This window comes from Typopeltis vanoorti, chromosome 7 (genome assembly GCF_054136105.1).
Source record: "Typopeltis vanoorti isolate ZY-2024b chromosome 7, IOZ_Tvanoo_1.0, whole genome shotgun sequence".
NCBI classification, from domain to species: domain Eukaryota; kingdom Metazoa; phylum Arthropoda; class Arachnida; order Uropygi; family Thelyphonidae; genus Typopeltis; species Typopeltis vanoorti.
Window position 1 is genome coordinate 121545693 of NC_143555.1, and position 25899 is coordinate 121571591.

At 37.5% G+C, this 25899-nt stretch overlaps 1 protein-coding gene across 1 annotated transcript in view; it reads left to right on the top strand.

The window, feature by feature from the left end:
• LOC150105008 (protein Obscurin-like) overlaps positions 1-25899 on the top strand; it is a 790953-nt gene that overhangs the window by 290948 nt on the left and 474106 nt on the right. Inside the window, exons 30-32 of the mRNA XM_090395103.1 lie at positions 579-754; positions 6777-6882; positions 13078-13256. Coding sequence (XP_090251229.1) covers positions 579-754; positions 6777-6882; positions 13078-13256 — 461 coding nt within the window. The remainder of the gene's footprint in view (positions 1-578; positions 755-6776; positions 6883-13077; positions 13257-25899) is intronic.

The following is a 25899-nucleotide window of genomic DNA, read 5'->3' on the forward strand; positions in this document are numbered from 1 at the left end:
TCCGTGTGTTGCAGGAATTGGAAATAATTGCTCAAAATGATAATATAAAAGGTTTCCCATCTTGAGTTTTTGGATTTATGAAGAGAAACAATTTAAGTGTGCACGCCTCTACTAGTATTGTACAAAATTTGCCATCGGACTGGGAAGCGAAAGTAGCTAAATTTCGTTTGTTTCTGAGAGAAAACTTGTGTGGGGTTGATGCTTGTTACTTCGGGAATATGGATGAGGTTCCCATAAGTTTTGACATGCCTAGTTCTAGTTCTATGAAGCTGAAGAAATACCAAGCGAAATTTTTAACGCGATTGATTCTTTCAATATCGAGTCTGATTAAGAATTTTTTGGATTTGAATAGTGTAATGTTCAATAAATATTAAATAATACTTTTACCTTAGTTTTGTTATTACATTAGATTTATTTCTCATACCTTTCAAATGTATACCGTCGTGTTCATTTTTAATGAATTTAGACTTTTTTTTGTGTGGATAACACACATTATCTATCGAAAAATACGGTAATAATAATAATAATAATAATAATAATAATATCTGATATTATATTCTGTGTTATCTGTCTTATAGGTATAAGGATGGACAGCAGCTTAGTCCAAGTGATAGATTAAAAATGATCCATGAAGCAGATCACATTTATGCTCTTGCAATAGATAAGGCAAAAGTTGAAGATTCAGGAAGCTATTCATGTGTTCTCAGTAATTCTAGTGGCAGCCAAGCTGGTTTTGGAAACCTTGTAGTTAATGGTGAGTTAAGTTAGTTAATGAAATCAAAATATTATTATCTGGATTAGTATTTTATGATCAAGATTGTATTCAGAAAAAAAAAATATATAAAAAAATGTTAATATTATTATTATTATTATTATTATTATTACCCCAAGACCTCATGGAGACAAAGACTCATCTGGGAGGTCCTTTTATCACACACACACACACATCTCATCATACCATGTCTTAAACACACTCAAACTCCTTGCAGACACCACACTCTCAGGCAAGACATTCCAATCATTCACAACTCTGCACGAAAAAAACCTGCCTCTCACTCCCCTACTCACACCTTCTTTATACAGTTTCCAGGGATGACCTCTGGTTCTCCCCTGATCTTCCACTATTCTCTGTAGAACTTCTCCACCATTGATCTTATAACAACCCCTTACCAACTTATAAGTCTCTATGATATCTCCTCTCTTCCTCCTCTTCACCAGACTCTGCAAATTACATCTTGTTAATCTTTCCTCATACTCAACATTCCAGAGGTCAGAAACTACCTCTGGAATGTTGTCAGTCGCCTTTGGAACCTTTCCAACATCTCTTCATCCTTCTGAAAACCCACTGACCAAATCTGGGAACAATAGTCCATATGTGGCCTAATCAAAGCCTTATACAATGGAACAAGAATCTCCCTACTTCTACACGTCAGTGTCCTCTGCATCATTCCCAGCAGCCTTTGTGTTTTCTTCACAATTTTGGCGATGTGTCCCCTGAATTTTAGATCCTTATCCACTATCCTCCCCAGATCTCTTATTTCCTCTACCTCCAACAATATATTCTCACCAAGCATAAATTCAGCATCCCATCTTTGTTTTCCAAATTTTAAAACCTTACATTTTGCAACATTGAACTCACATCCCCATTTCCATGCCCAATCACTCAATTTATTCAAATCTTCTTGCAAGGACACAACATCTACACTACTCTTTATGGTTCGTCCAGACTTTGCATCATCTGCAAACAACTGAATATCTCCATCCAAATATTCGCGATATCATTAATATACAAGTTAAATAGTAATGGCCCTGAAACTGACTCCTGAGGCACTCCACTAGTGACTTTCCTTTTCCTGGATATTGCTCCCCCATACACAACTTGCTGATACCTATCAGATAGCCAGTTTCCAATCCAATGCACTAATCTAATATCCAACCCCATCTGCTCTAGTTTGACTGTCAACTTATCATGAGGTACTCTATCAAAAGCTTTTGCGAAATCCAAGTATATTACTGTATATCCTTCACCTCTGTCCAAGAAAGCAGTCACTTTATTGTAATAAGTAAGTAGATTACTAAAACATGACCTCCCTTTAGCAAATCCATGCTGTCCATCAAAGATTATACCATTGTTGTCAACCCAACTCTGGATCCTAGTTCTCACAAGCTTCTCCAACAACTTAACCACAACATCTGACACAGAGATAGGCCCATAGTTGGATGCTTCAGTTCGATCACCACCTTTATGAAGTGGCACAATCTTGCCCTCCTTCCACTCCTGAGGAACTTGCCCAAGTGCAAGACTCGTATTAAAAAAATATGTCAAGACAGGTGTCAACTCTCTGGCACATTTCTTCAGAATACGCGGTGATATATTATCAAGTCCCACAGCCTTATTTACATCTAGTTTACTCAACTCCCCAAACAACTCTTGTTCACTTACAGTCAGTTTCTCCTCCCCATCATCAACTGTTCTCAATCTCTTGATGAAGTCACATTCACAAGATTGAAAGATCTTTATGAACTGCTCATTAAGTATCTCCACCACACATTCTGCAACAGCTGTCTTTATACCATTTTCTCTAATCATTGTCATCCTTCCTTAATTATTCTTTATTTTGCTAGCTACATATCGAAAGAACTGCCCAGGATTCTTTTTGGCTTCAATAGCTAACTGCTGTTCATACCTCTCTTTAGCTACTCTCACCAACCAAGTCACCCTCCTTGCCTGGTCTTTGTAGACCTCATGAAATTGGTTATTTCCATTTCTCTTATGCTGCCTACACAATGACCTTTTTCTCTGTATCGCATGCTTAATCTCTTTATTCATCCATCTCACACCTACCTTATTTAACCTTCTCACCCTTGGAATACATTTTGACATTGCATCTACTAGATAGTTTTTGAACTTTTCCCCCCCAAGCTGCATTGATCTCTTTTCCAGCTAACTACTCATTCCACGCTACACCCGCAAACTATCTCCTGAGCTCTTCATAATCCCCCCCCCCCCCTTGTAGTTCCACATATACCCTTTTCTCACAGGAGTCCTCGCACTGCTGGCAACCACCCAGGTAATCACCTCATGGTCACTCTCACCAATTTGTTGGATGATTTGACACCTCATTTATAATTACATCCTCTGATGAGATGACCAAATCCAAGACCCTTAATCCTCATGTGCCCTCTGTTACATACTGTCTGAGGTAGTTATCCCTCAAAAACTCAAGAAACTAATTTTCTTTACTTCCAGTTGCTACCTCATCATTCCAGTCTATATTGCCATAATTAAAATCACCCATAACGATCACCCTTTTCTTATTTGCTTGGCTAATTTGACTATACATTTTACTATCACCACCATCCACATTACCAGGTCTATAACAACATCCCACCAAGTATTTGATTCTATTCACCTCTATCTGACACCATACTGCCTCAAAACCATTGGCCATATTTCCCTCTTGCATCTCTACTTTGTATGGACATAACTCTTTCTCTATCATCAATAGCACTCCCTCTCCCTTTTTACCCTTCTATCCTCACGAAACATATCATACCCTCTCCTCTCTATTCCTGTCAGGATGTCGTCCTCATCTAACCATGTCTCACTTATTCCAACATTCTTTGGGTGAACAGACGCAATTAGTGCAACCATTTCATCTGCCTTGTTTCTTATACTTCTTGCATTGGTATATAAACACAACAGCTCATTTCTGGATCTACAGCTAGTTCCACTGATACCACTCATTCGATGTGATCTCTCCATGCTCGACTGGGGCCATTTCCCTTTCTGCTTCTTCATTTTAGAACCCTTTTTTAATTCCCACTGTTTCCTCTTGATCCATGGCCATTTCATTCCTTTCCTGCCTACAAATGCTCTCACCACCTTTTGGAGCATCCACCTTTCTCACGCTGTGTACCCCTGTCCACCCTGAGCCTCCTCATTTCCCTGCTCCTCTTGCAGACCCATTCCCTCATTTTCTATACTCATACCACTCACTTCCCCATTCATATCCACTTCTTCAATCTCTCCTGTCTTACTCTCCTGCTCTTCTACATCACTCCCCTCTCGATCTGATTCATTCTCTCTATTCACTTCTCTACCTTCCAGCAGCAGTCTCTCCAAGCGACTCACCCCATAACCACTCAAATGCAGTCCACTGCTCCCATACAGCTCACTTCATCCCTCAAACTCATTCCACACATTAACAAACTATACTCCCATCTCCTCACACATTTCAGTCAGCATATCATTCATAATCCTTGCTCTCCACCTCATTTCACCACAGTCATACCTAGGCAACACACTGACTACCCTTCCTATCACACTATTCTCTTTTATCCTTCCAAGCAGCCTCCTGATATATATTCTGACATGCTCTTTGTTCTCTCTCAAATCATTTGTACCTATTAATACTATTAACTCTTTTGCTCGCTCCTGCCTCATATCCAATGCCTCAATCACTCTATTCATTTTACTGCCTGGAAAACATGCCTTGTGCATTCTATCCTCTAGCACACCTTTACTAATGGAGTCGCCATACAACGCCACTCACTCACTCATCTTTCGTTAATGTTTCAATTTAATTGTAAAAATATTGTTGGAAGTTTTGTATCAAACATAAAATGTTTAGAATGAATTACAAACAACTATACTAAAGCTGTATTAGAGTAGTTCACAATCTGTGGTGCACAGTCAATGCCAATAAAAGAAACCTTGAAACAGACTTCTTACCTCTTTGAAACCACCAGTCAGACCTGTTGAGCTTATAACGTGCTGATGCCAGAGTATTTGAAATACTCCTACCACCTCCTTCACCTTCTGGTGTGTCAAGAGAATTCACCTCACCCAGTCACAATTTCCTCTTTGTAAAGCAGTGGACATGCCATATATCATGACAAATTCTTTGATTGTAATCAAATCTACTCGGTTGGGGGGGGGGGGATACAAATATATTTGTTCAGGATATATTAGAAAACAATAATTAAGGAGAATACTATATTTAGTTGGTATATCTGAATTACAAAAAGGTGTAAATATGTGAATCAACATTGATGAGCTATTTGAGAATGGCAAATATAAGGAGAGAAAGAACAAGCATGAATAGAAATGCTTTCATTACTGACAAATGAATAAATGAATTATTCATAATTATATAAAAAAAATATAAGAAAAGCTGAATGTAGAAACTATGAAAGTTTTGTAAAAATAAGTTGACCAGAAAGCTTACAGGAATACACTCACTGGCATTCACGAGTTGCCTTAATGTGGACTACTAAGAAAACATAGGCACCGCCCTTACATCTATATATTTCATTTCTATTAGTCCATTTTGATAGGTTTCACTGGCCTCACAACTATTTTGAACTGGTTGGTTCTTCTCAGAGACCAGGCAGAAACCTTAAGAGAGCAAAAATTCTCATTCAGCTCTCTGTTCGTTTTTGCTCTCTTAAGGTTTCTGCTTATTTGAAGATGTAAGCATGGAAGTGAAGAGAAGGTTTTATTTTCCTCCTTGGCGAGTTATGGATATGCAGTATGTGCTGCCAAAGAATCTAGTAATTGAGGAAACAGGTATTGGTTGGATTGGTATGATGAGCACCATGTTAAATACTGATGATATCACATGATATCTTGGAGGCATTATAATAATAGTATTTCAGTTAAGTATCAGACAGTTGTATATGGGGGTGCAGAGTCACAAAAGAGGAAGGTCACTAGTAATGTGCCACAGAGATCTGTTTTGGGACCATTGTTGTTCAATTTGTATATTAATTATATTGGGATGGGTTTAATTAATGATATGCAGCTGTTTGCAGATGATGCAAAATTGGAGAGAACAATGCAGAGTCAAGCAGACATTATGGCTTTACAGGAGGACTTCAATAAATTACATGAACGGGAAGGTAAGTGGAACTGTCAATTCAATGTTGCGAAGCGTAAGTTTTTGAAATTTGTAAGCAACGATGGGATACAAAGTTGGTGGGGAAACTTTCAAGGAGGTAGAAGAGATGAGAGATTTGGAAGTGGTAGACTAGGACCTGAAATTCAGGGAGACCACATTGCACAAGTTGTGAAGACATCACATTGGATAATGGAAATGATGCAGAGGACCCTAACATACAGAAACAGAGAGGTTATGATGGCATTCTATAAGGCCTTGATCACTACTATATGGATTATTGTGCACAGATTTGGTCACTGGGTTTTCACTGAGACAAGGATATGTTAGAAAGTACCCAGAGAAGATTTCACATAGGTGGTCAGTGGTTTTTGGAATGTTGAGTATGAGGACAGATTGAGAAAATATAAATTGCAAAGTCTCGTGAATAGGAGGAGGAGGAGGGGGATATAACTGGAACATATAAGCTAGTTAGTTGTTGTTATCAGGTTGACACAGAAGGGATTTTTCATAGACTGGAAGAGGGGGGGATAGAACAAGAGGCCATCACTGGAAATTGTATAAAGAAGGTATGAGTAGAGGAGTGAGGAGAAACTTCTTTACATGGAGAGTGGTTTGTGAGTAGCATGCATTGCCTGAGTGTTTTGTGAATGTAGACACATTGAATCAGTTTAAGGCACGGTTGGATCAGCATTGCATGTGATAGTGTGTACCTCCCATGATGAGTCTCTAATTCCTTGGAGGTCATATGTTAGTAATAATAATAATAAGTTATGGATTGGGTATCATGTTGATTTATTTAATAATCATATATCATGTTGATTAATATATCTATATATGTCCATTCATTTTTCTCTTTTTTTTTTGAAACCATAGCTCTGCCAACCTTTATTCGAGAAATGAAAAATATTGAAGGAAAAGAAGGTGATTCACTAAGTTTTTCTGTAAAATTTACTGGAAATCCCAAACCTTCAATCAAATGGTGAATATTTTTCCATTTTTTCATTATAAATTTTAAATGTGTGTGTATGTGTGTGTGTGTGTGTGTGTGTGTGTGGGAGAGAGAGAGAGAGAGAGAGAGAGAGAGATTAACAGTATAGTAGATATAAGATCCATAAAAAGTAAGTTTAAAGCAACCAAAAAATTGTTTTCATTTATTTGAAATTGATATATTACCTAAGAAGCTGTTGCTCATCTTAAGCAAGAATTTCAATATGCATTACTACAAGAAACTCCCAAATAGAACGATGTTTTATCTTTCATGTAGTACATTTTTAGATGGCTGTTTCAGGTCTCTTGAACTCTTATCATTAGCCAGGTAGAAGTCCTTGTTGATAAAAGTCAACAGTCCTTACAGATTGACAGCTAGTGAGATCCCAAGTGAAAGTTAATGCAAAATTTGTTTATAATCACTTTCATTAAAATTTAAACCCAAAAGACTTTTTTAAGGAGTCTGATAAGAACGAAGTATGCCTTCACCTGCCACTAGTCACCTGCCTTCTCCTGATATCCAGGAGAAGGCAGGTGATAGTGGTGTGCTGCAAGACTCTGTGCTTGGACTACTGCTGTTTAATTTGTACATAAATGATATCAGAAATAATTCAGATATCAGAAAAATCAGTACAAAGATATTCAGCTGTTTGCTGATGATGCAAAGTTGGGTGGGATAATAGTTAATCAAGATGATGCAGAGAGCCTACAGAATGATTTAAATAGGTTGACAGTATAGACAAAACATAATGGATGTCAATTTGATGTGAAAAAGCATAAAGTTCGCATTTTGGGATACAAAGATTACAAGCTGTGTACTGCATTGAGAAAACTGAACTCCAGTAAACTGATGAAGCCAGGGATTCGGGGGGGGGGGTAATAGATAGAGAGTTGAAGTTTAGAGGGAATATTGCAAAAGTAGCCAGGGTAGATCACAGGATTACTTGGCCATTGAAGAACACACTAACAAGCATTATTAAAGGGGTTATCATCCCTCTTAATAAAGCCTTAATGTGACCACATCTGGTTATTGTGCTCATATCTAGTCACCTAGGTTTCTTAGAATGAGAAAATGGTGGAGAAGATCCAAAGGTGAGTGACCAACATTGTGAGTGGTCTTTGGAATTATTATTATTAATTATTAACATCTGACCTCCATGGAGTCAGAGACTCATCATGGCAGTTACATACTATTGCACACAGTGCTCTTCCAGCTGTGCTTTAAAATGATTCAATACGTCTACATTCACAACACATCAAGTAATGCATTCCACTCACCAACCACTCTTCATGCAAAGAACATACTCCTCCTCACACCCTCTTTATATAGTTTCCAGCGATGGCCTCTTGTTCTTACCCCCTTTCCCATTTTATAAAAAATCTCTTCCATGGCAACCTGATAACAACCCCTGACTTGCTTATGTCTCAATCAGTGGTGGCTGGTGAAAATTTTAAGTGGGGGGTGCCAGCTTGGCTGGCCGAGTGGTTAGTGTATCCACTCTATAGCCAAAAAGCTGAGAGTTCAAATCCCGCCGTGGGCATGGATGTTGTGATTGCCTTTGGAAATACTACTGGTAGTAGTCAGTGGTAGATGGCGTTGGTGTAGTTGCAGTTAGTTGGTGGATTGAAGGAGTTGTAGAGCAGGTGCCCTCTCTCGATAAGTCTTTGGACTCCATGGAGGTGTCTAATAATAATAATAATAATAATATACAAAATTAAATAAAAAAAATTCTTTTTTTCCTAATCAGTCACCAATTTATTAATAAAAAATTGCTTTATTAAAAATATTTCACCCTCACCACGAACAAATACCAATAATAAAAGTTTCGTATCTCATAGAAATAACGCGCGCATGCATACAATTTATCTGTAAGTGACACTGCTCAAACGAGCAGTGTCGGAATCACTTGTATGTGCAATGACAAGCGCGTAAATGAATATTGGCGAGTCTAGCTGCAATTGGCGTGATAATTCTTATACTGTATTAGATTGCAGTGCATTTGTTTCGTGTAATGATAATTGAAAAAATATAATTCTTTTCATATTTTCGACAGTGACACTCATCATAATTCAGCCTTGTATCTATAATAAATAAATAATTATATGTTATTTTAATAAAATAAAATAAGATTTACAAAAAATAGTTCACCCTCACCATGAACACGCACCAATAATAAAAGTTTCGTATCTCATAGAAATAACGTGTGCAAGCATACGATACACTGCCCAAACAAGCAGTATTGGAATCACTTGTAATGTGCAATGAGAAGCACAAATGAATATCAGCAAGTCTAGCTTCAATTGGGTGAATGTGATAGTTCCGACTTTGCATTTGCAAAAAAACTGGAGGCACTGGGTATCAATCCCAGTACCTCTCTAAACTATCTTGGTGAGACTGACAACAAGAAAAGAAAGAAGGATAGCTGGTTGGGAGAGCAGCTTATTAGCTGCAGAAATCTCGGCCTTATCTGACATAAGGCATGAAGAGGATAATTACACAGATAATCTTGATGACAGACTTATATATTGGACATTTATAGTATTAGCATACTTCCAAGCCTCCACTTTCCATGTTGGAGCACTCACCATACTCTCTGGTGACACATTCCATTCATTCATCATCTGCCAAGCAAAAAATCTCCTTTCTACTTCTTTAATGACATGACCTTTGTACAACTTCCAGGGATGACCTCTTGTTCTCACATTACCCATAATCCTATGCAATAAAATCCCTGTATCTATTTCATAGGCTTCTCTCATCAACTTATACATCTCAAGCATATCACTCTTCTTCCTATCCACCAAGCTCAGAAGACCACATTTCCTCATTCTGTCCTCACACTCAATATTCCAGAGTACTGAGACAGTCTTAGCTATTGGCCAATGCACTTTCTCTCCAGTTTTGTTATTGCCAATATAGCCAGTGATCAAATTTATGCACAGAAATCCTAATTAATGCATTATACAATGGAACGATCACCTCCTTATCCATACATGTCAGCATTCTTCACATTATAGGCAGTTTTCTAGTAACCCTTGCAACATTTTTCCCGTGAACTTCAGTTCCCTATCTGTCAAGATCCCTTGATCCCTCTTCTTCCATCTCCTGAAGCAAAGCTCCTCCAGTATGCTAAACCTTATTCCATCTTCTATAGCCAAAATGAATTGCTTTACACTTAGCAGCATTGAAATGACATTCCCACATTTTTCAGCCCCAAACAGTAACCTTTTCAAATCCTCTTGTAACAACAGCACATCAGAATTTGTTGACATTTCTCTTCCTAATTCGGCACCATCAACAAACAACTGAATATCTCCTTTCACACTGTGAATTATACTATTGATATATAAGTTAAACAATAGTGGTCCCAGAACAGAACCATGTAGCACTAAACTTGTCACCTTCCTTTCTTAGTACTCTGCATCTCCATACTCAACTTACTGGCTCCTATTATTCAATCATCCCTGTAAGTTAGTTCCAAATGACTATCCATCCCCATCCTGCTCAGTTTCAAGAGTAGTTTATCATGTAGCACTCTATGAATTATTATTATTATTATTAACATTTGACCTCCATGGAGTCAGAGACTCATCATGGGAGTTACACATGCTTTAGGTACAATGCTTTAGCAAAAAAAAAAAAAAAAATCACTGTATAACAGTGATTTTTAACCATCTCCCCTATCAGTTAAAATAAGTTATTCATAACTTATTTTAACAATATTATAATACCAAACAAAATACTCAGTTATAAAGGGATGTTTATTATTAACTTTCTTATATATGAATGTGGTCCGTGCAGTTAGCCTAGTGACTTTGCGCTTTGCAACCATATGCCTGGGGAAGGAGTGTCCTAGGTTCGATTCCCGTCGACGACATGAGGAGCTTAAGGATCTTCCTCAGCTATAGCCAAGTCAGCCAGTCTTGGGCATGGACAGCAGAGTTTTTTCTGCCAGTTTATCTGGGGTTTTTCATCCTGCAAGCAGGCAAACCGGCAAATCCCTGAACATACAGGATACGGCCATAGGACATAGCATAAGGAAGGCAACGGGAAACCACCTTGCTCATAGTCACTTCCCTAGTATGGTAGCATAGCTGCCCCTACCATCCATATGGATGAAAGGAAATCATTCCATTCCATATATGAATGTAGGTAGGAAGTTTAGTAAAGTAAATCTTGTTTTCAATTTTTTTTTCATGATAAAAAAACATAAAGTTTAAAATTATTATTATTATTTTAAATATATATATATATATATATATAGTATCTTTTAATTCAAATAATCATCAATAAAAGATGATCATGCATAGTTCAAACTGGACATGAAAATTAAAGTAAAAAAATAATTTCCACGTTCTTATTACATGTATGGTAAGCTTGTAATAGGATGTCATAAGAAGAACTGCATAATTATGAATTAGTGTTATGAAATGCCCAATAACAAAAGAGTCCAATGTATTTTAATATTGATTAACACAAATAAAGAATTACTTGTCTTTTAATATCTTCTCCAAATCATGTTGGAGGCTTAATGGATTTTTTACAACACTCAAAAAAGAATTAAAATAGAATTTAATACTTCCTATATTTCGTCCTAGTCACTGGGACATCTACGGGGATTACAAAAACAATTAATGTAACATATACACAAATAACAAACAATACTAAGCCCAACCACGTGGGTGACACTAAAGTCCTATCTAGGTAGAGCGCCCTCTAAGGGCAGTAGTAGGTGGCCTGGAATGTAAGGTGGGAACTCTGGTTTCCCAAATCTTCGGAAGCTTAATGCAACCGTATTTATTGAGATTTGGTTGGTTTTTGAGAGTTTCTGCTGCTTCTAAGAAAAGTCTCTCTTTCTTGAATTTGCTGTGGTGGAGCATGGTGGTTTTCTTCCATGATACCCTGTGGATGGCATCCAAAACATGGTCAGCCAAGCCTGAATGGCCATAGTTGTGTTTGAAGATGTACGACTTGTGTTCCTCTAGATGGATGGATGGATGCTGATCTGCCTGTCTGTCCAAAGTATGCCAGCTTACAGGAACAGGGTACTTTGTAAACTCCAGGCAGAGAGAGAGAGAGGAGGGAGCTGATCTTTCGTAGAACGGATAAGGGTAGCAAGTTTGCGGTGGGGCTTATATGTTGTGTGTAGGTTGTACTTTTTTAGTATCTTGTCTATTTTTTCGGATGTGCCACGGATGTAGGGTATGGTGATGGCATTTTTAAAATCTTGTTGACGAGAAGGACGGGGAATGGGGGAGGAGTTGATTATTTTTTTGATACTGTGATCGCTGTAGCCATTGGAGTGGGTTCAGTGGCTACACCGATCGCAGTATCAAAAAAATAATCAACTCCTCCCCCATTCCCCGTCCTTCTCGTCAACAAGATTTTAAAAACATCACCATACCCTACATCCGTGGCACATCTGAAAAAATAGCCAAGATACTAAAAAAGTACAACCTACACACAGCATATAAGCCTCACCGCAAACTTGCTACCCTTATCCGTTCTACGAAAGATCAGCACCGCAAACTTGCTACCCTTATCCGTTCTACGAAAGATCAGCTCCCTCCTCTCTCTCTGCCTGGAGTTTACAAAGTACCCTGTTCCTGTAAACTGGCGTACTTTGGACAGACAGGCAGATCAGCATCCATCCGTCTAGAGGAACACAAGTCGTACATCTTCAAACACAACTATGGCCATTCAGGCTTGGCTGACCATGTTTTGGACTCCACCCACAGGGTATCATGGAAGAAAACCACCATGCTCCACCACAGCAAATTCAAGAAAGAGAGACTTTTCTTAGAAGCAGCAGTAGCTCTCAAAAACCAACCAAATCTCAATAAATACGGTTGCATTAAGCTTCCGAAGATTTGGGAAACACTCATCACCAGAGTTCCCACCTTACATTCCAGGCCACCTACTACTGCCCTTAGAGGGCGCTCTACCTAGATAGGACTTTAGTGTCATCCACGTGGTTGGGCTTAGTATTGTTTTTTATTTGTGTATATGTTACATTAATTGTTTTTGTAATCCCCGTAGATGTCCTAGTGACTAGGACAAAATATAGGAAGTATTAAATTCTATTTTAATTCTTTTTGAGTGTTGTAAAAAATCCGTTAAGCCTCCAACATGATGTCCTCACAGCACTTAAGCCTCTACACACGTAATCTTCTCCAAATATTATAGGTTAAAGGATGGTAAGGAGCTGAAAGTCGATAACAAACATATAAAAGTAACTGAAGAAGGTGAAAATTCCTACACACTTACCGTTGATAAAGTTACAACAGCAGACTGTGGGAAATATAGTTGTGAGATCAAAAATCAGTATGGTTCGAAAGCAAGCTCAGGATCATTAGGAGTCAAATGTAAGAATGATGTAATTTTCTATTTGCTTTGATTTTAAATCTGAATATAATTCCAGGATCAAAGTAGCAACTTCATATTAATTTTTTTATCAGGTTTTAAACTATATTTATTAAATAGATATTCTTATCCAGAAAAAGGAACATGAGCAACACATTAATGGACAAAATTGCATGGGACAAGGGAAGAGACCTTTATTGCTGTTTTGTGGATTTTAAAAAAGCATTTAATTCTAGTCAAGAGAGGAAAACATATTCAAGTATTAACACAGAAAAACATAGACTTTGAAATGCTAAGATTTGTTTCAAACTACTATCAGAATACAAGTGCGGTAGTTCAATATAAAAACATCACAACAACAAAAAAAAAAAAAAAAACTTGAAACCAAACAAGTTGTTATGCAAGGATGTCCACTCTCTCCCATGCCTTTTTAACATTTTTATCCAAGAACTCATTAAAGAAGCATTGCAGTCAACAAAAGGAGTAAAAGTCAGTGGAAGACTAGTCACACACACACACACACACACACACACACACACACACACACACACACACACACACACACACACACACACACACACACACTATATGCAGATGATATAGTAATTATAATAGATAACAAATCAAATCTTCAAATACTAGCTTGCAAAATTGCAAAAAACTTGTATAAATTATAATATGATTATAAATTCAAGTAAAATAAGATAATGAAAACTAGAAGACATCCAGAAGATATATAGGACAACACTTAATCAGGAAACAATAGAACAATTTAATAGTTTTAATTACCTAAGAGCATATTTGACTTCAATAAATGATGTAGCAAGAATAAAGCACAGACTCTCCATAGCATAGTCAATGATGAATAAACTGAATAAAATTTGGAAAAACAAAACACCAAAATTCCTACAACTCTAAAAATAAAATTATACGAAAGTATAATACTACCAACAGCTGTCTATGAAGCATAAACTTGGACAGAAACTTGGACTTTAAAAAAAGAAGTAGAGAGGAAACCATTGGCTTTCGAAATGAAATGCTTTAGGAAAATCAACAGAACTCATTGGACAGAATATAAGACAAATGCACAAGTACTACAAGATTTGAATATCCCTCAATTCTCAATTCTTAACATAGTTAAAAAGCATTAACTCTGTTGGTTTGGTCACATTGTGTGAACAGAACTGGAGAGACTTCCTCACCTGGTATTTGAGGATATAAGACCCAGATTAACATGGCATAAAGTCCTTAGAATTGCATTGGACAGATAATGGTGGAAAGCTTTTATCCACATGGAACTCAACCCCCCTTCTTGATAATGGAAAAAAAAAGAATCTTAGCATGGTAGTACTCTTCATAATTTTACCTTAATGAAAGCTGCATGGATGTTTATGGAGTAAAGTAATTTCGTAATTACTCTACTCTGTGAACAGAATAATAATTAATAAATTTATAATGAGCTCTGAAATCACTTGATATATGCTAGAGATATGTTATTATTATTATTATTGTTGTTATTATCATCATCATCCTAAAACACCATTGAGTCACAGACTCATCTAGAAGGTCCCTTTACTCATATACACAGCTCACCATCGATACTGTGCATGATTAAACACATTAAAATTCTCTGCAGACACTACACTCTCAGGCAATGCATTCTAATCATTCGCAACTCTCCATTCAAAAACATCTGCTTCTCACTCCCTTGCTCATGCCCTCCTTATACAGCTTCCAGGGATGACCTCGAATAGTATTCCAGGGATAACCTTGAATATTAGCTTGCAGAATACTACAAGCTAATACTAGCTTGCAGTATTCTGCAAGCTAGTATTTTATGAAAAACCTCTTTGATGTTAATCCTATAACAACCCCTTACCAACTTGTACAGCTCTATCATATCTCCCCCACCTCTTCTTCTTCCTATCCACTAGAGTCTGCAAATTTCATCATTCAACCTTTCTTCTCTGGAATATTCAATGTTCCAGAGATGAGAAACTATTTTAGTCAATTGCTTCTGGACGCTCTCTAACATCTATTCATCCTTTTGAAAACCAGGTGACGAAATATACAATAGTCCATATATGGCCTAATCAGAGCCTTATATAATGGAACTGAAATCTTCTTACTTCTACAAGGCAGTGTCCTCTGCATCACTGCCAGAATTCATTGTATTGTCCTCAAGTTTTATCCCTAGAAAAACTCCATCAAAAACAGCCAACTGTGAAGTAAGGTTAGAACAAACATCAGTCAGTCTCTGCTTTTGATGATTGCCATTCAAAATTCATGGACCCATCTTTACAGAAACTTTTCTCACTCCACAATTGTTCACCAAAATCTTCCTCACTTTCTTTGTCTGAATTTAATTTTTTACCATTTACCATACACTTAATAATCTATTAGATGAACTAATTGCCATACTCTTTCTACATTTTCATGTTTGATGAGTTTGGGGTCATCCAGTTCTTTTTTCATTTCTCATGTCTTCTGGTTTATGTTCTCAAATACAGTAGATATTTTTCATGGCATCATCATCACCATAAACCACTCTTAACATACCTTGAGTTTTGATATGACTCAATGTAATAGCCCAGAAATGTCCAAACATTTATAGTCACTTGGTTCTGCTTGACCTTCCATATGCTGTGGTACAAGGCCATTCTTTGAATTTAATTGTCACACCTCATATGTGGAATGATAAGGCTGGTGATTATGAAAAACTTAGGATATAACTGGGCATTTGGAAATGGGAGTTGAATAGAAAGGAGACAAATGCTGTTCAGACACTCATCAAGAGCTGTCTGACAGCAGCAATGTCTGAGTATATGACAAAAGTAAAAAGGTTAAATAACATAAGAGTAAAATTGATGAATGAAGTGATTAAGCATGCAATCTGGAAAAGAAGACTTTATACATTTAATACAAAAGGATGAGTATTAATCAGTTGCATGAGGAGTATAAATAGCTGGCCTTAAGGTAAAGGTGACTCAGTAAGGGTAGTATGATCAAAATTTGGCCATTCCCATCAAGAAAAATTTTAGTGAGTTCTTTCAATATGTAGCAAGTAGAAGAAGGATTGATTATTGGAGAATGATGATAGTAGATGAAAACAATAGATGGTTAACTGCATCAGAGGAAATATTTAGTGTATTCAGCGAGAAGTTTATCAGGGTATGAGGAATTAAGCACAATTGATGTTAACAAGGCTGTAGGACTTGACAACATGTCGGAAGTTTATTTTGCACTTGGTTAGACTCCGAGCAAAGGTGGACCAAGCTCTCATCACTCCTTGTCTCAGTATTGCCTGGTGTTGCATCACCTTAACTCAGTCCTGAAGATATTTTCAGGCACAAACTTTGTTTGCTTACACTTGAATAAAGGATTAAACTAAATTTATTATAGACTTGACAACATATTGTGTTTTTTGAAGGAATGTTTTGGAAAGCATTCCTTACCCCTGCAACAGAGAAAGTCCTAAAATTGTTCTACTTCACAAAGTGGGAGATACACAGTCTACAAATTACAAACCAAGCTGTTTATCTGGGGGTTGTCTTTAAGAAGTTGGAGAGGCTGGCGAGAGCTAGGATTCAGAATTGGGTTGATAATAGCAGAATTCTATGTGATGATTAACATGGATTTGTTAAAGGGAGGTCACGTTTCAGTGTGTTTATAATCTACAACAAGGTGGCAAGTTCATTGGACATGGGAGATGCACATACAGTAGTATATTTGTATTTTTCAAATGCCTCTGATAAACTTCCACATGACAAGCTGGTAACTAAGTTGGAACAAATGTGGTTGGATTATAGATTAGTGAGTTGGACAGGAGATTGGCTGTCAGATAGGTATCAGCTCATTTTGTATGGGGAAGTGGTATCCCAAAAGAGGAAGGTCACTAGTGCAGTGCCACAGGAATCTGTTCTGGGACAATTATTGTTTAACTTGTATGTTAATGATATGGGACAAACTTAACTGGAGATATGCAGCTGTTAGCAGATGATGCAAAGTTAGAAGCACTATGAAGAGTAGAGCAGATGTTATGACCTTACAGAAAGATCTGAAGAGACTGTGCAAGTGGAGCCACCAGTTTGATGTTGCAAAGTATAATATCTTGAAATCTGGCAATCAAGGATGGAATGCAGAATATACAGTTAAGGGGGGAAATTCTGAATGAATGAAGTAGAAAAGAGTGGTAGCAGACAGACTTCAAGTTTATTGGTTCATTGCTAAAATTGTGAGTGCATCACAATGGATTATGATGATAACTAGGAAAAAGGTTATGGATCCCTCACATAAGGCCTTGAGCAGGCTGCATATGGACTACTATTATTACTATTATTATGGGTATCTCCATGGAGTCAGTAGACCATCGCAAGAGACCCAAACTATCAAAACAGATATCTATCACATCTGTTCTTGAATTCATTTACAGACAAAGAACTCACAACTAACTCAGGCAATGCATTCTACTCATTCACCACCAGGGTCGAATGCTGGTCTTGAAATTCACGCTTGCTCTTGTTATCATTCAGGGAGTGAGAGGTGTGATTGAAATCTGATTAACGGAATAATGAATTACAGGTAACTCTCATATAATGCAGATGTTAGGTTCCATAGAAATGCCGCGTTATATAAATCGCATTATGCAAGACTCAGATCACATACAAAAAGTAGGGTTATGTTCCGAAATCGATTTTTGAAAAAAAAAACCACATAAACAACAATGACATATCCAACAAAAATATATTTTTATTTAATTAAGTAATTCATGTAAGTTAAGAAAACATATAAACTATGACACAAATACATAGTATAAAATTATAAATCAGATTGGTCAACTGTATTCAGGATTGGCTGTCTGATAGGTATCAGAGAGTTGTGTATGGTGGAGCAGTTTCAAGGATTTGGAAAGCTGGAGATTTGGAGCTGAGAAGGATTTTTAGCTATTACTAAAAATCCTTCCCAGCTTCGCATCATCCACAAACAACTGAATATCCCCTTGCAATGTCATTGATATAAAGGTTAAACAATATAGGTCCTAGTACTGAGCCCTGTAGGACCCCACTTGTAACCCTCTGCGGTCCTACAGGGCTCAGTACTAGGACCTATATTGTTTAACCTTTATATCAATGACATTGCAAGGGGATATTCAGTCGTTTGTGGATGATGCGAAGCTGGGAAGGATTTTTAGTAATAGCGCAGATGTGGTAGCCTTGCAAGAGGATTTGAATAAGCTAGATAGATGGGAAAATGAATGGGATGTCTGTTTAATGCAGCAAAATGTAAGGTCTTGAGGTTTGGGAAACATCGATGGGATGCTGCATACTCTATGGGAGGAGTTATACTGGATGAAGTAGGGGAGACAAGAGATCTGGGGTTGATGATTGATAGAAATCTGAAATTTAGGGGGCCATATTGCAAAGGTAGTGAAGGTAACACAGAGAATTGCTGCAATAATGAGAAGGATGTTAACCTGCAGAGATAAAACAGTTATCATTCCATTGTATAAGACCCCGATCAGACCACACTTAGACTATTGTTCTCAGATTTGGTCCCCAGGATTTGAAGGGGATAAATCAACTGTGGAAAGGGTACAGAGACGGATGACAAAGATGGTTTCAGGACTGTGCAATTTTGGTTATGAGGATCGGCTGAGGGAATGTGGACTTCAGAGTTTGGTGGATAGAAGAAGGAGAAGTGATATGATTGAGACTTTTAAACTGTTGAGAGGTGGTTACAGGGTTGACACTGGGGAGTTCTTTCGCTTGGTTGAACAGCGGGAGGGAGTGATGACAAGAGGCCATCTCTGGAAGTTACGAAAGGAAATTGTGAGCAAGAGGGTGAGGAGTGGTTTCTTTGCATGGAGGGTGGTTGAGCCGTGGAATGCATTGCCTGATGGAGTGGTGAGAGCGAGAACGGTCAATGAGTTTAAGGAGTGGTATGATAGACTTTGTGTTTCTTAGGGGGGGGGGACCTCCCCTCGATGAGTCTTGATGGACTTTATGTTCTTAGGAGGTACCTCCCATGATGAGTCTTTTGACTCCATGCAGGCCTGAATAATAATAATAATTACAAATTGTAATTAAGCTTCATTGCATGTAATGCATAAATGTTTTAGGCAAAATAAAAATAAGTGCATATTTTAATCTTTCATAGCATGAGGATTTGAGGATTGGTTAATAAACATAAGTTTTGTCATGTAATCACCTGATGAATTACTACAAAACAGTAGAGTAATTTTGTCTTTGGAAACTGAATCCAGGAGATGATCTTATATTTTTTGAGGTGCACTTTGGCATTTTTTTCCAATATAACCCAGATTCATCAGCATTGAACACCTGGTCTGCATTATAAATGTTTATAAACGTTGAGTGTTTTTTTGTTTAATAAGATTTCCATCTAAAAGAATTTTCTTTTGAGTGCATCTTCTTTCCAAATCATTAGAGATTTCTTCATTTTTCACTTAAAAAATTGCGTACATGAGCAACGTGCTTTGCACTTACCGTTGACCCAGCAATAAACACTTTCTCGGATTTTATGTTCATTGTGTTTGATTGTTTGAATTGTTGATTCATTTAAATTCAAAGTCCTTACAACAACTGGTTTTTCTCCATTTTTCAACCGATCCATGATTTTAATTTTTTTTCTTCGAGAGAAATTTTCTTCGAGACAAATTTTCTTTTCAATATTAATTTTTTTCCCTTTCAATACAATTTGTGGTCATTACTATAAAAATAAGTTTTTTACATAAAAAAGCATTACATATTAATTATGTATGTAACTCTGCTCTAAACTGATTCAAAAATTACTTAAATGCCAGATCACAAATTGTAAAAATAAGCAACAGCTATAGCAGTTCCAAAACAGTAGACTGCGGTGTACCACAAGGATCTGTCTCTGGACCAATTTTATTTAATATTTATATCAATGACTTCTGCAATCTTAAACTAAACAGTAAAATAATACTTTTACAGATAAATACAGTACTAATTTTCTCTACAGACACAGCCGAACAAATGAAAACCATCGTGAATGCTGATCTTTTAAACATAACAAATTGGTTCCATTCAAACGAACTCAGTCTGAATATCTCAAAAGCTAAATACGTAAATTTTAACTTGTGAAATACAACTGGCAAAATGAACTTCACTGCACAATTAATTTTTGCATGATTGGAATTGCAGGAGAAATTCAAATTGCAACTGTGAGAAAATAGATAAAGTCAGTGTAATAACTTACTTGGGATTTAAAATTGATAGTAGTTTAAGCTGGAAACTGCACATTACTGATGTTGTAAATAAAGTAAGGACTATGTTAAACAGACTTTACTACCTAAACAGATTCTTAAATTTAAATGTGCTAAAAACCGAAGTCTTGACTCAGCATAAAGTAATTAAAATCTTAACTAGAAACAAATATAAGGCTACCGCAATGTGTAATAAATACACCATACTAAACATACTATCTCGTAGATATGTATACATCTATAGGGTACTATTATTCATAAAAAATGACAATGAATAAGTAAATATCAAACAAGATGCTTTCCTTAGTAGACATAAGGGCCTAAAATATATAGTTCCAAAAGCAAATAAAGAAGCAATACACAAACATTATACTCATTTAGCACCAAAAGTATTCAACACTACCTTTAACAATAAGAAATGAAACTAACCCAAACAAATACAAAACTCTAATCAAAGAGTATTTATTTTCCCACAGAAATGAGGAATCTCTGTTCAAAATAATTGTATAAATTATTGCTTTTTAGCATATTTGTATTCAAAGATCATAAAAATTTTAATGCTATTTAACTGCTTTATTTGGTTCCTAATTAACTGTTATGCAACTTTCTCTGTACATATTAGCATGTCTCCTGTGATTTTATTAAGTAATTATATTATAATAATATGTAATACGTATATTATATGAATGTACATATATGTATATAATGAAAATGAATTACATAAATTTTTGTAACTTTATGCATATCGTAACCCGGATAAGCTGTTGCTCTTAGGTTACGCATATGATTGTTCAACATTTTGTACTATTATAGGAAGCTTACAAATAAATTTTACTAGTTAAAAAAAAAAAAAATTCTACCCTACAGTTCTTCTTTATGAACTGGTCAATAACATCGTCATAAAAAGTTGGTTCAAACTTAATTTTCCCAAGCAACACGCACACTTGTAAAGGCTGCTGAAGCTCACTGGCTAGAGCTACGTTGACTGCATATGGCCTGTGGTTTAAGCAACAGAGTGAGACAACATGAAATGGCTATGCACGCTGATGAAATCACAGTGCCGCTGCGAGGACCTGTAAGCTCCTACAACCGAGCAAACCAAGGTAGCTTTGACTAGACAAGCAAGCATCAGCTTCGATACACAACGTAAAGCTCAGTTATTGCCGCGCAAGCTTAAGACATCTTCTGTTTACAAAAATAAAAGCCTGAATAGAATGCTTATAAATACTTGCATTTATTAACAAATAAATAGTACTTCTTTCTCAATTAATGAAATTGAGAAAAGCATGCTGTGCAAGTTTAGCAAGCATGGAGAATTCGCCACTGTTCACTACCCTCCAGGCGAAAAACTTGTTCTCACACCCTTGTTAACTACACTTTTCCTTAATTTCCAGTGATGACCTCTTGTTCTTCCATCACTATCACCCAGATTAAACATTTCCCCTGCATCAATCTTATAAAAACCTTTTAGTAAATTAAAGGTTTCTATCATATCACCTCTTCTCTGTCTATCAACCAACCTCTGCAATCCACAAGCTCTCAATCTATCAATGTAGGGAGTATTTTTTACATCACTTACCAACTTAGTCACTCTCCTCTGAATCCTCTGCACAACCTCCTCATCTCGAAGGAATCCAGATGACCAGATCTGAGCACAGTAACCCAAATGTGGAAGTATCAACACTTTATAAAGGGGAATAATAACCTCTTTATCTCTGGATGTTAGTGTGTTCCTCAATAATCAAGTAATCCTACGTGCAATCTTGGACACCTTAGCAATGTGTCCACTGAACTTCATCTCCCTATCTACCAACACCCCTAAGTCCCTAGCCTCATCAATCTCTTGAAGTACCATTCCATCAATGTAGTACACAGCTGGTAATCTTTTAATCCCAAAATGCATAACTTTACACTTTTCCACATTGAACTGATATCCATTTCCTTTTGCCCATTTTACCAGCTTATTTAAATCATCCTGCAAACTCTCAACATCAGCTTGACTTTTTATTGCTCTACCGAACTTTGCATCATTAGCAAACAACTGAATATCTCCCTTTAAGCCATTTCCTATATCATTTGTGTACAAATTTTACAACAATAGCCCAAGCACATACCCTGAGTCACACCACTGATCACCTGCCTCATCCTGGACTCTGCTCCTCCATACACCACCTTCTGGTATCTCTCCATGAGCCATTCTCCTATCCATGTCACCAGTTTAGTATCCATCCCCATCTGCTTCACAACCCACCTCCCCTCCCTTCACAACAAGGATTGCTCTAAATCCATCACCATTCCCTACATCCGAGGCACCTTGGAAAAAATTACCAAAATCCTAAAAAACCATGACTTGACCTTGTGTTACAGACCATGCAGAAAATTGGCATCCTTTATCCGCTCTACTAAAGACCAACCACTTCCCCTAGACCTACCTGGTGTGTACCAGGTCTCTTGCAGCTGTAAGTTGTCCTACTTTGGCCAGCCAAACAGGCAGGACAGGCGAATATCAGAATTTCAGAACACAAAGACTACATCCGGTTTAACCATTACAGCCACTCTGGTCTTGCAGACCATGCTCTGGATACATGCCACAGAATACGGTGGAAGAAAGCCATGGTACCGTAGTAAATTCAAATTTGAAATGCTATTCATGGAATCAGCCTCAGACCTAAGAAACATGCCAAACCTCAACAAATTTGGTTGCATGAGTCTGCCCCAAAAAAGGGAGACTTACATCAGAAGACCTTCAGCCCAATAGCCAAGAATACCTACATAGCCCACTAGGGGGCACCATCAGCACTTTTAGGAGAAATAATAGCTTCCTGCTTCGTACTCATTTACTTTGTGTAGTGCGTGCATGTCTTTATTTTAAATTCCTGTGAAGATGGCAACGTGACGTTGCCGAAATATTGGAAATATAGATTCAGTTTAATTTAATTTATATCCTTTGTACATTATAAATTCCTGAAGTTATTTAATAAGCATAGCCTTGTGAATAGAAAAAAGAAATGGGATATGATTGAGACGTATAAATTGGTGAAGGGTTATTATTTTATTATTATTATTATTATTATTCAGGCCTCCATGGAGTCAAAAGACTCATCGCCGGAGGTCCTTTCTAAGATACACAAGTCTATCAAGACTCATGGTGGGAGGGAGGCCCCTCTTAGGAAACACAGAGTCTATCATACCACTCCTTAAACGCATTGACCGCTCTTGCTCTCACCACTTCATCAGGCAATGCATTCCATGGTTCAACCACCCTCCATGCAAAGAAACCGCTCCTCACCCTCTTTCTCACAGTTCCCTTTCATAACTTCCAGGGATGGCACCTTGTCATGACTCCTTCCCGCTGTTCAACCAAGCGAAATAACTCCCCAGTGTCAACCCTGTAACCACCTCTCAACAGTCATATCACCTCACTCCCTCAGCCAATCCTCCTAACCAAAATTGTACAGTCCTGACACCATCTTTGTTAGCTGCCTTTGTACCCTTTCCACAGTTAATTTATCCCCTTCAAATGCTAGGGACCAGATCTGAAAACAAGACTCTAAGTGAGGTTGGTCTGATCAGAGTCTTATACAATGAAATGATAACCATTATATCTCTGCAGGTCAGTGTCCTTCTCATTATTGCAGCAATCCTCTGTGTTACCTTCACTACCTTTGCAATATGTCCCCTAAATTTCAGGTTTCTATCAATCATCAACCCAAGATCTCTTGTCTCCCCTACTTCCTCCAGTATAGCTCCTCCCATAGAGCATGCAGCATCCAATCGATGTTTCCCAAACCTCAAGATCTTACATTTTGCTGCATTAAACAGACATCCCATTCATTTTCCCATCTATCTAGCTTATTCAAATCCTCTTGCAGGGCTACCACATCTGTATTACTAATAACCCTTCCCAGCTTCACATCATCCACAAACAACTGAATATCTTCTTGCAATCCACGGACAATGTCATTGATATAAAGGTTAAACAATATAGGTCCCAGTACTGAGCCCTGTGGAACCCCCACTTGTCACCTTCTGCCTCTGTGATAATGCTCCACCATACACAACTCTCTGATACCTATCGGACAGCCAATCTTGAATCCAGTTGACCAATCTGACATCCAGACCCATGCTGCTACTTAAATATCAGCTTATCATGTGGCACCTTCTCAAATGTCTTCGCTAAATCCAAGAAAATGGCAGTATATGCCTTTCTCTCATCTAATGCTCTTGTAGCTTTATCATAAAAGGCTAGCATATTGCTTAAACAAGAGCACCCCTTCATAAATCCATGTTGACTCTTACACATAACATTACCCTCATCTGCCCAATGCTGTATACGGTCCCTCACTACTTTCTCCAAGATCTTACTAACTACTGACGACACACAAACTGGCCTGTAATTAGACACTTCCAGTCTGCTACCGCCCTTATGCAATGGCACTATCTTACCTTCCTTCCATTCCATGGCCACCCTTCCTTCAGCCAGACTTTCATTGAAAAGCCAGGTCAAAGGCACTGTCAGTTCCTTAGCACATTCTCTCAAAACTCGTGGTGAAATACCATCCAGTCCCACAGCTTTACTAACATTCAGAGTACGCTGTATGTGGAACACACTCTCCTCCTGCACCTCTGAACCTCGAACCTGCCCTATCCCTCTAGTATTCAAATTTACTCCTCCAGGATGAAACACTCCATCAGTCACTCTATTCCCATTTTATCCCACAATGTCATTCTTCCACAGTCATTTCTCCTCCTACTGGTCACATAGCTAAAAAATTCTGTAGGATTTTCCTTGGATTTAAGCGCCAATCTTTTCTCATATTCCAGTTTCGCCTTCCTTACCATATTAGTCACTCTCCTGGCCTGTGTCTTATATTCTTCATGCATATTCTCTTCATCTGTCTCCTTATATCTCTTCCATAGCCTCTTTTTCGCATGCAGTTCCTGTTTAATATTGTTTATCATCCACTTTAAACCAAATTATGTCCTCTTCTTCACTTGTGGAATACAGCTTACCATTGCTGCTAACAAATATTCCTTCACAATTTCCCATGCACTAATGATATCCCAGCCTTCCAATTCCTCCCTCCACGAAACTTCCCCAAGTTGACGTCTAAGACTATTATAATCACCTGCTTTATAATTCCACATACGTTCCCTTCTCTTTGATGCTTCTGCATGTCTATTCATTTTCCAAGTCAAAACCATATGGTCACTCTCTCCAACTGGTGAGAGAGAGATGTCATCTCAGTTATTATCAACTCTTCTGATGCTATATCCAAATCCAAAACTCTTGAACCTCTTGTTCCCTCTGTTACATGTTGCCTAAGACATTTGTCCCTCAAGAATTCTAGAAATTCCATTCCCTTATTGCTACATGCATCTTGCATTTTCCTCTCCCC